The sequence below is a fragment of the Mesoplodon bidens genome, assembly GCF_964165515.1.
Source record: "Mesoplodon bidens genome assembly, chromosome: 8".
NCBI lineage: Eukaryota > Metazoa > Chordata > Mammalia > Artiodactyla > Ziphiidae > Mesoplodon > Mesoplodon bidens.
This window is the reverse complement of record NC_138165.1, coordinates 86,719,586-86,733,427: the sequence shown is the minus strand read 5'-3', so window position 1 is coordinate 86,733,427 and position 13,842 is coordinate 86,719,586. Positions and strand designations below refer to the sequence as shown.

At 39.0% G+C, this 13,842-nt stretch overlaps 1 protein-coding gene across 5 annotated transcripts in view; it reads right to left on the bottom strand.

The window, feature by feature from the left end:
* UNC80 (unc-80 homolog, NALCN channel complex subunit) overlaps positions 1-13,842 on the bottom strand; it is a gene marked incomplete at both ends in the record, with an annotated part of 248,689 nt that overhangs the window by 94,048 nt on the left and 140,799 nt on the right. For all 5 annotated transcript variants that reach the window (XM_081242187.1, XM_081242190.1, XM_081242188.1 and 2 more), the window contains one exon: positions 1,601-1,801. In XM_081242187.1, the coding sequence (XP_081098313.1) occupies positions 1,601-1,801 (201 nt within the window). The remainder of the gene's footprint in view (positions 1-1,600; positions 1,802-13,842) is intronic.

The window sequence follows — 13,842 nt, the reverse complement described above, 5'->3', positions numbered from 1 at the left end:
TAGCTGTTCTAGATGTGAACTGTGGACAATCCCATCTTTCTGAACCTCAACATTTTCATCTGTAAAATGTGATGAAGAGTATCCCCTGCACAAGATTTGCAAGAATCAAAAAGTACTTTGTCAATGATGTATACCTACCTTATACTCTCATACATATGCTTCGAAGAAAATACTAAAAGGTCATATTCCAGAAGGCAAATTAGCACACTTATGATATGCATGAGACACATATTTTTTTTTTCTTTAGGATCTCTTTAGGAGCTCTTGTATTAGCCAAAATTTCTTCCATATACCCATATTGCTTGCATAATTTAAAAAATCATAATTAAATAAATCCCTTTTGTGAGTGCTAAAGCATTACAGATTGATATACAACTCAACTGTGCATTTTTTGTTATTGTTTATATTCTCTAGCTTGATTTGTATTTTATTGCCATCCTCCCACCCCACCAAACCTGGTTCACAAACTCTTTAGTATCAACAGAAATATCCTCTACTCCTGCTTAATTATTTTTTTATTTCTCCAAGAATATCTGACCTCATATTGTGCCAATAGCAGGTGCACAATGAATGCTTATCGAAATGAATAGGGATTATATAAAAATCTCTTGGCAGATGCTCTCGTGAGAAGCAGCTGCAGGGGCGGCCAGCGGCATGCAGTGGAGCATCTTGGCTATCATGCCTGTTCAGGGGCAGATGGGTAACTCAGGGCTTCCCTGGCAGAAGCATGGTAGCCCTGGCCAGCTCAGCTGTTCAGTTTTCAGGAAAGTGCAGCTGAATGCTTAGAAAATGTAATAGTTTCTTGAAGAAGTTTCCTTTAGTCTGATTTGACTCTATTATTTATCAGTGAACAGTTGGGCCATTTATTGCTTATTTCTTAAGCTATAACTGTATCAGTCTCCTATTACTGCTGTAACAAATCAGTAAAATCTTCCTGGCAAAAAAATAACACAAATTTATTATCTTAACAGTTCTCTAGGTCAGAAGTCTAAAATGAATTGGCAGGGCTATGTTCCTTCTGGAGTTTCTGGGGAATCATCCATTTCCTTGCCCTTTCTAGCTTCTAGAGGCTGCCTGTGCTCACTGCCCTACATCATTCTGACCTCTGCTTCTGTCATCACATCTCCATCTCTACCTCTGAGTACGTTCAGCACACTTGGCTAATCCAGGATAATCTCCCCATTATAAGCTACTTAATTTACTCACATAGGCAAAATCCCTTTTGCCAGGTGAGGTAGCATATTCACAGGTTCCAGGGATTAGAAATCGGACATCTTTGGGGGGACATTATTCTTCCTACCACAGCAACCTACTTATCACCAGTGCCCCTTTGAGTTCATATTTATTTGTAGAAATAAGCCTGGGAAAAGAGTTGAGCCCATGTTTGCTCATGGACATGAAGACAAAGCACTTGTCTTTTTTTTTTTTTTTTTGGCACTTGTCTTTTTTGTACCCATCTTCTAATTTTGCTCGAGATCACACAGATCTGTAGCCTGGTTTATGAAACTGCAGTGGGCTGAAGTTTGCATTTCCAGAGAAAAGATTGTTAGGACATCATTTTCCCTATCATTGGTATATTATCATGTGATCATTCGCTCACCTCTTTCTGCTTCTTGCCCCGGAGAGCCACATTGCTGATGCTGCTGCTTTCTCGGAGGGAGTCCACAGAGTCTCCGTAGAGCAGCTTAATGGCCCTGACAAGCCGGGCACAGGAGCGGCTGTGGTGCAGGTAGCAGTGAGGGTGGCAGTAGTCAACGTGGGTGCAGATGAAGCTTTGCTGATTGCACAGCAAGATCATGACCTGGAACACAGACATCACTGAAGCTCAACCAGGCAACCAGGGTACAGACCAACTGTGAACAACGATGTGGGGTGGAAGATGAAAAGTCAGAATGTCAACTTTCCTTAATGGGTCTTAAAATCACAATAATTCCACAGAGAATAATAATTCCCACAAGAGAACAAAGAGTTACAAGCCTTTATGTACTTGGCTTCTTTTGCTCCCTGGAATCACACTTGACAGAAAGTTCTTTTTGAAATAATACAAGGTTAAGTGCTCTTCAAAAATTGAAACAATTATCGGGGAGTGTCTGATTCCCAAATATTTTCAAATGAAGATTCTGAAATTAAAATGTATTATTTTTTCAGCTCTTATGTTGTAGAAGGAGCCAGGAGAAGAACAGAAACTAATGAGAAGCTCCATCCCAAAGGATTTGGCTGGCCTTTGACAGCTGTGGGATGTCTTTAACTCCAGCCCACCTACATGGAACATGAAAACATTTCTGCATCTTCCACCCTGGCCTCTATCCTTCAACTGGGCCTTGAAACCCACTGTAGCACTTCATTTCCCTCTCTACAAACTCATTTGTTTTCAGCTTTTGGGCTATTCTAGCTCTTCACTTGTGGCTTGATCTGGCTCAAATCCTCATATCTTCTAGACTTCCCAAGTAGTATTCCAGAAAAGAACTCAGTTGATTTAAATGATATGGTTATTTTAAGAAAAGAAATGAAGGGCCTTGAGATGATAACTTCTTAAGTTGCCTTCCTAAAAAGGCAGTAGCATTCCTAGAGCTGCAAGTTTAGTCAAATCTGCACAGAGTAATCTTCTGAATGATTCTATCCTTCATGAAACTAGTTCCCACCCCAACACCTAAACTGTGTGAGACCATGTGCCACATTGAATGGAGAACATAAAGTAAGTCTACACAGAAAAGACCAATCGAACCTCTAGGCGGGGCTGCCATGCGTTTCCTTAGGAATGAGAGGCCCTGCTTAATCTGAGACAAATGTAAATAACAGTAACAATGTACCGCTCTCAAACTCGGCTAACAATACCTCATACTCTTCAAAGTTTTCAGAAAAAAAAAATAGGTGCTGTCTGAACAGAATATCCAGATCTCTCTCAAGATTCATTGAAAATCCCTGATATTCCTCTTTATACTAATATGAGTCAGGGCACAAATATGAACTGTAAACCTTCCCTTGTTATTCTTGAACCTGGCCAAAAAATGGTTCTTTGACTAATAAAACTGATAAACTTCTAGCAAGACTGATCAAAAAAAGAGAAAGAAAAGATAAAACCTACCAATATCAGAAATGATAAAAGCACATTACTGTACATCTCATGAAATTTAAGATGATCTTAAGAAAATATTATAAAGCATCTCCCCACAACTAGGGCACCTGCCGCCCACTGGTGGGGGACCCTGACGCCCAAGGAGACAGGAGGAACCCCCAAGTGAACTGGTAGGATGTAGGGGGACAGAGTGGGGGAGGAGAGGTGGAGGCCAGACAGGATAGGCATCCCTGAGGCCAGGGAGATCAGGAGAGGCAGATGGGAGGGGCCCTCCAAGAGGAGGGGAGAGGAGCAGAAGGTGACTGTTCCACCCACTTGGGTCTGGGGAAACTGCTGAGCTCCCAGGCCAGTCCTCTGCCCTTCAAGGCCCCCTCCAGGCCACATGGGTGCTTGGGGGCATAGGAGGGAGGCTGGGGAGATCAGGAAAGGCAGGCGGGAGGGGCCCTCCAGGACAGGAGGAGCAGGAGCAGCAGGAGAGGAGAGGAGGGCATTTCCCCCACGCACTCGAGCCCAGAAAGCCTGCTGGGCTCCCAGGTGAGGTCCTCCACCCTCTGAGACTGAGGTGGGGGCATGCCCGGCCCCTTCTCTTCCTTGAGCCTAAGCACCACCCCCCACAGCTCCCAGTGCCTTTTCCAGCCCTGTGGGTCCTAAGCATAGGCCCTGCCCCCCACCCAAACCTCACCCTTACTTAGGCCCCGCCCCCCACAGCCAAGCCTTTTCCCCTTTTTTTCTTTTTTCTTTTCTTTTTTGTTTTTGTCTTTTCCCTCCTCCTCTTTCTTACTATTGTGGTACTGTTGTACCTTCTGGCTGTTGATTCATCTATACTTTTATTTTTATATTCTTTCTAACATATCTGTTAGTTTCTTAGTCTAATTTTATTTTTTACTTCGTAATTGTTCTCTCTTTTTTTTTTTTTGCCATCCCACATGGCTTGTGGGATCTTGGTTCAGAAGCCGGGGGTTGGGCCAAAGCTCCTGCTGTGGGCGCTCTGAGTCTGAACCACTGGACTAACAGAGAACCTCATACCCCAGGGAATATTCATCAGAGTGAGGTCTCACGGAGATCCTCATCTCAGCACCAAGACCCAGTTCTACCCAACAACCTACAAACTCCAGTGCTGGAAGCCTCAGGCCAAACAACCAGTAAGACAGGAACACAATCCCACTCATTAAAAAAAAAAGAAAAAAAAAAAGAGATGGCAAAAAAATATGTCACAGATGAAGGAGCAATATAAAAACCTGCAAGACCAAGTAAATAAAGAGGAAATAGGTAATCTACCTGAAAAAGAATTCAGAGTAATGATTGTAAAGATGATCCAGAATCTCAGAAAGAGAAGGGAAGCACACATGGAGAATATACAAGTGTTTAACAAAGATCTAGAAGAACTAAAGAACAAACAAATGGAAATGACCAACACAATAACTGAATGAAAAATACACTAAAAGGAATCAATAACAGAATAAGTGAGGCAGAAGAATGAATAAGTGAGCTGGAAGACAAAAGGGTGGAAATAACCACCAAGGAGCACAATAAAGAAAAAAGTATGAAAAGAATTGAAGACAAACTCAGAGACCTCTGGGATAACACTAAACACACCAACATTCGAATTATAGGGGTCCCAGAAGAAGCAGAGAAAAAGAAAGCGTCTGAGAAAATATTTGAAGAGATTAGAGCTGAAAACCTCCCTAACATGGGAAAAGAAATAGTCACCCAAGTCCAGGAAGCACAGGGAGTCCCGTACAGGATAAACCCTAGGAAAAACACACCAAGACACATAGTAATCAAACTAACAAAAATTAAATTCAAACTACAAATATTAAAAGCAGCAAGGGAAAAACAAATATAACATATAAAGGAAACCCCATAAGGCTATCAACTGATTTTTCAGCAGAAACTCTGCAGGCCAGAAGGGAGTGGCAGGATATACTTAAAGTGATGAAAGAAAAAACCTGCAACCAAGATTACTCTACCCAGCAAGGATCTCATTCAGATTTGATGGAGAAATCAAAAGCTTTTCAGACAAGCAAAACCTAAGAGAATTCAGCACCAACAAACCAGCTTTACAACAAATGCTAAAGAAACTTCTATAGGTGGGAAACACAAGAGAAGAAAAAGACCCACAAAAACAAACCCAAAACAATTAAGAAAAGGGTAATAGGAACATACATGTTGATAATAACCTTGAATGTAAATGGATTAAAGGCTCCAACCAAAAGACACAGACTGGCTGAATGGATAAAAAACAAGATCCAGATATATGCTGTCTACAAGAGATTCACTTCAGACCTAGGGACGTATACAAACTGAAAGTGAAGGAATGGAAAAAGATATTCCATGCAAATGGAAGCGAAAAGAAAGGTGGAGGAGCAATACTCGTATCAGATAAAATAGACTTTAAAATAAAGACTACTACAAGAGACAAAGAAGGACACTACATAATGATCAAAGGATCAATCCAAGAAGAAGATATAACAATTATAAATGTTTATGTACCCAGCATAGGAGCACCTCAATAAATAAGGCAAATGCTAACAACCATGAAAGGAGAAATCAACAGTAACACAATAATAGTGGGGATTTTAACACGCCACTTACATGAATGGACAGATCATCCAAACAGAAAATAAATAAGGAAACACAATCTTTAAATGACACAATATACCAGATAGATTTAATTGATATTTACAGAACATTCCATCTAAAAGAGGAAGAATACAATTTCTACTCAAGTGCACGTGGAACATTCTCCTAGATAGATCATATCTTGGGTCACAAATCAAGCCTTGGAAAATTTAAGACAATTGAAATCATGTCAAGCATCTTTTTGGAACACAACACTATGTTATTGGAAATCAATTACAGGAAAAAAAACTGTACAAAACACAAATATAGGAGGCTAAACAGTGCACTACTAAATAACCAAGAGATCAGTGAAGAAATCAAAGAAGAAATTAAAAAATACATAGAAACAAATAACAATGAAAACACGATGATCCAAAATCTATGGGACGAAGCAAAGGCTGTTCTAATAGGGAAGTTTATAGAAATTCAATCTCACCTCAAGAAACAAGAAAAATCTCAAATAAAAAATCTAATCCTACACTTAAAACAACTAGAGAAAGAGGAACAAAAATACCCAAAGTCAGTAGAAGGAAAGAAAGCATAAATATCAGAGCAGAAATAAATGAAACAGAAACAAAGAAAACAATAACAAAGGTCAATAAAACTAAAAGCTGCTTCTTCGAGAAGATAAACAAAATTGATAAACTCTTAGGCAGACTCATAGAGAAAAAAAGGGAGAGGACATCAATCAATAAAATTAGAAACTAAAAAGGAGAAATCACAACTGACACCACAGAAATACAAAGGATTATAAGAGACTACTACAGATAACTATATGAAAATAAAATGGACAACCACAAAGAAATGGACAAATTCTTGGAAAGGTACAATTTTCCCAGACTGAACCAGGAAGAATTAGAAAATATAAACAGACCTATCACAGTAGTGAAATTGAAACTGCAATTAAAAATCTTCCAACAAACAAAAGGACCAGATGGCTTCACAGGCGAACTCTATCAAAAATTAAGAGAAGAGCTAATACCTCTCAAACTCTTCCAAAAATTGCAGAGGGAGAAACACTCCCAAATTCATTCTACGAAGGCACCATCACCCTAATACAAAAACCAGAAAAAGATATCACAGAAAAAGGAAATTATAGACCAATATCACTGATGAACATACATGCAAAAATCCTGAACAAAATACTAGCTAACAGAATCCAGCAACACATTAAAAGGATCATACACCACTATCTAATGGGATTTATCCCAGGGATACAAGGATTCTTCAAAATATGCAAATCAATCAATGTGATACACCACATTAACTAATTAAGGAATTAAAACCATATGATCATCTCAACAGATGCAGAAAAAACTTTGGACAAAATTCAACACTTACTTATGATAAAAAAATCTCCAGAAAATGGGCAAAGAGGGAACCTACCTCAACATAATAAAGGCCATATATGACAAACCCACAGCAAGCAGCATAATCAACTGTGAAAAACTGAAAGCATTTCCACTAAAATCAAGAACAAGACAAGGATGTCCACTCTCACCACTATTATTCAACATAGTTTTGGAAGTCCTAGCCATGGCAATCAGAGAAGAAAAAGAAATAAAGGAATACAAATTGGAAAAGAAGAAGTAAAACTGTCACTGTTTGCAGATGACATGATACTATACATAGAAAATCCTAAAGATGCCACCAGAAAACTACTAGAACTAATCAATGAATTTGGTAAGGTTGCAGGATACAAAATTAATGCACAGAAATATCTGGCATTCCTATACACCACCAACAAGAAATCAGAAAGAGAAATTAAGGAAACAATCCCATTCACCATCGCAATAAAAAGAATAAAATACCTAGGAATAAATCTGCCTAAGGAGGTGAAAGACTTGTACTAAAAAAACTATAAGACACTGATGAAAGAAATCAAAGATGACACAAAGAGATGGAGAAACATACCATGTTCTTGTATTGGAAGAACCAGTATTGTGAAAATGACTCTACTACCTAAAGCAATCTACAGATTCAAGGCAATACCTATCAAACTACCAATGGCATTCTTCACAGAATTAGAACAAAAAATTTTACAATTCGTATGGAAACACAAAAGACCCCGAATAGCCACAGCAACCTTGAGAAAGAAAAATGGAGTTGGAAGAATCAGGCTCCCTGATTTCAAACTATACCACAAAGCTACAGTAACCAAGACAGTAAGGTACTGGCACAAAAACAGAAATATAGATCAATGGTACAGCATAGAATGCCCAGAGATAAACCCACACACATATGGTCATCTAATTTACAACAAGGGAGGCAAGAACATACCGTGGAGAAAGGACAGCCTCTTCAGTAAGTGGTGCTGGGAAAACTGGACAGATACATGTAAAAGAATGAAATTAGAACACTAACACCAAACACAAAAATAAACTCAAAATGGATTAAAGACCTAAATGTAAGACCAGACACTATAAAACTCTTAGAGGAAAACATAGGAAAAGCACTCTTTGACATAAACCACAGCAAGATCTTTTTTGACCCACCTCCTAGAATAACGGAAATAAAAACAAAAATAAAGGAATGGGACTTAGTTAAACTTAAAAGATTTTGCACAGCAAAGGAAACCCATAAACATGACAAAAAGACAACCCTCAGAATGGGAGAAATTATTTGCAAATGAAAGAACAAAGGATTAATTTCCAAAATATACAAGCAGCTCATGGAGCTCAATATCAAAAAAGCAAACAATCCAATTAAAAAATGGGCAGAAGACCTAAATAGACATTTCACCAAGGAAGATATAGAGTTGGGCTAGAAGTACATGAAAAGATGCTCAACAATAATCATCAGAGAAATGCAAATCAAAACTATAATGAGGTATCACCTCACAGTGGTCAGAATGGCTATTATGAAAAAATCTAGAAACAATAAACGCTGGAAAGGATGTGGTGAAAAGGGAACCCTCCTGCACTGTTGGTGGGAATGTAAATTGATACAACCACTATGGAAAATGGTAGGGAGGTTCCTTAAAAAACTAAAAATAGAACTATCATATGACCCAGCAATCCCACTACTGGGCATATACCCTGAGAAAACCGTAATTCAACAAGAGACATGTATCCCAATGTTCACTGCAGCACTATTTACAGTAGCCAAGGCATGGAAGCAACCTAAATGTCCATCGACAGATGAATGGATAAAGAAGATGTGGCACATATATACAATGGAATATTACTCAGCCATAAAAAGAAATGAAATTGAGTTATTTGTAGTCAGGTGGATGGACCTAGACTCTGTCATACAGAGTGAAGTAAGTCAGAAAGAGGAAAACAAATACTGTATGCTAACACATATATATGGAATCTAAAAAAAAATTGGTACTGATGAACCTAGTTGCAGGGCAGGAATAAAGAGGTAGACACAGAGAATGGACTTGAGGACATGGGGAGGGGGAAGGGTAAGCTGGGACGAAGTGAGAGAGTGGTGTGGACATATATACTCTACTGAATGTAAAATAGATAGCTAGTGGGAAGCAGCAGCATAGCACAGGGAGATCAGATCAGTACTTTGCAATGACCTAGAGAGGTGGGATAGAGAGGATGGGAGGGAGGCTCAAGAGGGAGGGGATATGGGGATATATGTATTCACATGGCTGATTCACTTTGTTGTACAGCAGAAATTAACACAGTATTGTGAAGCAGTTATATGCCAATAAAGATCTATTAAAATAAATAAATAAATAAAATGTTTGCGATCAGCAATATTCAGGGGAAGCATATGACAGCTGACCAAGCAGAAAGGACTTTGGAAATCTCTCTGCCTCTGCTCTGTGATCCCATTGTCCAATTCTCCTCTCGTGAAGAAAGAATTTAACCTTCATGAAGGACGGTCTGGAAATTTTCTCTGCATCTTACTGGTGATTTCACCAGATGCGGTCTTGCCTCCCTTACTTGCTAAATGGCAGGATATACAGTTTTTACGTGTATCTGAAGGCTCCAAGGAGGGTCTTGAATACTCTCAATGTAAGTAAAGAATAGACAGTGATGGCCCCCTCGTTCTGGGTGAGGAGAGCTGCCCCAAGATGCTCTCATCACTGATCTAATTTGCATGGCTGCCTCCTGCCTCTTAGGAGAAGCAGCTGAAGGCCTCCTGGGCTGTCAGTGAGATAATTTGATCATGAACTCTCTGGTGACTTGACAGATTGAACTGTTTGTATACTTATTAGCTAATGGCACATTATCTTCCACGTAGTGGCTGTTCAGATCTTGCCTATTTTTTGACTGGTTTGTGTTTTTCAGAGAGCGTCTCTTGAACAAGGGTCAGAAAGCCTGCTGACCAGCTGCCTATTTTTGTAAGTAATGTTGAAACAAAAGGTGCCTGTTAAGAATCCTCCTACACTGTTGGTGGGAATGTAAATTCGTGCAGCCACTATGGAAAACAGTATGGAGATTCCTTAAAAAACTACAAATAGAGTTGCCATACGATCCAGCAATCCCGTTTCTGTGCATGTATCTGGATAAAGCTATAATTCAAGAAGATTCATGAGGGCTTCCCTGATGGTGCAGTGGTTGAGAGTCCGCCTGCTGATGCAGGGGACACGGGTTCGTCACCCGGTCCAGGAAGATCCCACATGCTGCACAGCGGCTAGGCCCCAGGAGCCATGGCCGCTAAGCCTGAGCGTCCAGAGCCTGTGCTCCACAACGGGAGAGGCCACAACATTGAGAGGCCTGCATACCGCAAAAAAAAAAAAAAAAAAAAAAAAGATTCATGCACCTCAGTGTTCATAGCAGAACTATTTACAATAGCTAAGACATGGGAAAAACCTAAATGTCCACTGACAGATGAATGGATAAAGATGTGGTGTATATATATATATATATATATATATATATATATATACACATACACACACACACACACACACATACACAATGGAATATTACTCAGCCATAAAAAGAATGAAATAATGCCACTTGCAGCAACATAGATGGGCCTCAAGATTTTCATACAAAGTGAAGTAAGCCAGACAGAGAAAGACAAATACCATATGATATCACTTATATGTGGAATCTAAAGCATGACAAAAATGAACTTATCTACGAAACACACTCACAGACATAGAGAACAGACTTGTCATTGCCAAAGGGTAGGGAATGTGGGGGAGGGATGGACTGGGAGTTTGGGATTAACACATGCAAACTATTATAAATAGAACAGATAAACAACAAGGTTCTACTGTATAGCACAGGGAACTATAGTCAATATCCTGTGATAAACCATGGTGGAAAAGAATATGAAAAAGAAAATATATGTATATATGTATGACTGAATCACTGCTGTAGAGTAGAAATTAACACAACATTGTAAATCAGCTATACTTCAATAAATTAAAAAAGAGAATATTATAAACATCTTTTTGTTAATAAATGTGAATATTTGGATTAAATTAACAAATTCCTAGGGGAAAAAAATCAATTTGCCCAATCTGCTCCCTGGAGAAATCTTAATTATATTACATAAATTAAATCTGTAATTAAAAACCTTCCTATAAAGAAATTTTTAGATCTAGAAAGTTCTACCAGTGATCCCTTCTAAATATTTAAAGAATAAATAACTCCGGTCTTACACAAACACTTCCAGAGGGTTAACGCTACAGAAAACTAAAAAGCATTATTGAATAAAATTGAAGAGATCCTAAATGAATGATGGGACACAAATTAATGGAGGTTAGACCATTTTATACATTAGAAGACTTATTAAAGATTTTAATTCCTCAGTTTTAACGATCTTTTTATTCAAAGTAAGACTGCTGTGGAAGCTTTCTTATGGAAATTAACAAGGTGATTCTAATAGAAATGAATATAGCCAAGAACAGAACAGGCCATCCTGAAGAAGAAGAACAAAGCTGGAGGATTTACACTTATGTGAAAAAAAGAAATCAGACACAATAGAGTACCCAGCATATGTCACCAATTATATGCATTTCAAAAACAGACAAAATAATTTTTGGCTTTAGAAGTTTAAATGGCAGTGACCAATAGGGGAGAGTAGTGGCTGGTCAAGGGCCCAGGTAGGGCTTCTAAGGTACTGTTAATGTTCTTCTTGAACTGGTGGTGGTTACACAGATGTGTCCACTCTGTGAAAATTTACTGAGCAGTACACATAGGTTTTGTATGCTTTTTAATATGTAGGTGGGACTTCACTAAAAAGTTTACTTTAAAAATAGCTGCCTCAGAGATTCTCAAAATCAGCCAGTCCTGGGGATCAACCAGTTCCAAGGGCATAGCACTGTAAACACTGAGTGTGATGTACCAGCCAGCCCTTTATCTGACCCTAGCAGGAAGTCAGATTAAAATCAGTGGTGATGGAGACATTCCATATCTAAGATCAATAATAGTGCTGGCCTCTTCAATAAGTGGTGCTGGGAAAACTGGACAGCTACATGTAAAATAATGAAATTAGAACACTCCCTAATATGATACACAAAAATAAACTCAAAATGGATTAAAGACCTAAATGTAAGGCCAGACACTATAAAACTCTTAGAGGAAAACATAGGCAGAACGCTCTATGACATAAATCACAGCAAGATCCTTTTTGACCCAACTCCTAGAGAAATGGAAACAAAAATAAACAAATGAGACCTATTGAAACTTAAAAGCTTTTGCACAGCAAAGGAACCCATAAACAAGACGAAAAGACAACCCTCAGAATGGGAGAAAATATTTGCTAATGAAGCGACTGACAAAGGATTAATCTCCAAAACTTACAGGCAGCTCATGCAGCTCAATATCAAAAAACCAAACAACCCAATCAAAAAATGGGCAGAAGACCTAAACAGGCATTTCTCCAAAGAAGATATACAGATTGCCAACAAACATACGAAAGGATGCTCAACATCACTAATCATTAGAGAAATGCAAATCAAAACTACAATGAGGTATCACCTCACACCAGTCAGAATGGCCATCACCAAAAAATCTAGAAACAATAAATGCTGGAGAAGGTGTGGAGAAAAGGGAACCCTCTTGCACTGTTGGTGGGAATGTAAATTGATACAGCCACTATGGAGAACAGTATGGAGGTTCCTTAAAAAACTAAAAATAGAACTACCATATGACCCAGCAATCCCACTACTGGGCGTATACCCTGAGAAAACCATAATTCAACAAGAGACATGTACCACAATGTTCATTGCAGCTCTATTTACAATAGCCAGGACATGGAAGCAACCTAAGTGTCCATCAACAGATGAATGGATAAAGAAGATGTGGCACATATATACAATGGACTATTACTCAGCCATAAAAAGAAATGAAACTGAGTTATTTAGAGTGAGGTGGATGGACCTAGAATTTGTCATACAGAGTGAAGTAAGTCAGAAAGAGAAAAACAAATACCATATTTAACACATATATATGGAATCTAAAAAAAAAAAAAAAAAAGGTTCTGAAGAACCTAGGGGCAGGACAGGAATAAAGACGCAGACATAGAGAATGGACTTGAGGACACGGGGAGGGGGAAGGGTAAGCTGGGATGAAGTGAGAGAGTGGCATGGACATATATACACTACCAAATGTAAAACAGATAGCTAGTGGGAAGCAGCCGCATAGCACAGGGAGATCAGCTCCGTGCTTTGTGACCACCTAGAGGGATGGGATAGGGAGGGTGGGAGGGAAATGCAAGAGGGTGGAGATATGGGTATATATGCATATGTATAGCTGATTCACGTTGTTATAAAACAGAAACTAACACATCATTGTAAAGCAATTATACTCCAATAAAGATGTTAAAAAAATAATAATAATAGTGCTGGCAGTACCCTGCCAACTGTGGATCTCACATCATGCTTCCCAACATTTCTTTTCCTTTCTTTACACCCAGGTCAAACCTTGAACTGTAATCTTTACCTGGATTTCCCTCCTGCCTGTGCCCTCTGGAGAGCCCTTTGAGGTGTGACCTTCATCATCTTAGAATCTCCACGTCCTAGTTTACAATTTGATCTAATACAGACTCAAGACTGACACCATGACCTTGATCTCAGCATTTGTGGTGACCTGTATAAAACTGATCGTGATGCCTTGCCTTGTGTCACTCAGGCTCTCTTGACCACCAACCTGACCTGATCCTTCAGGGTTTTTTTCCCTGACTTATATTGACTCACAAGCCAATTATAACAAAGCACCCTTGGT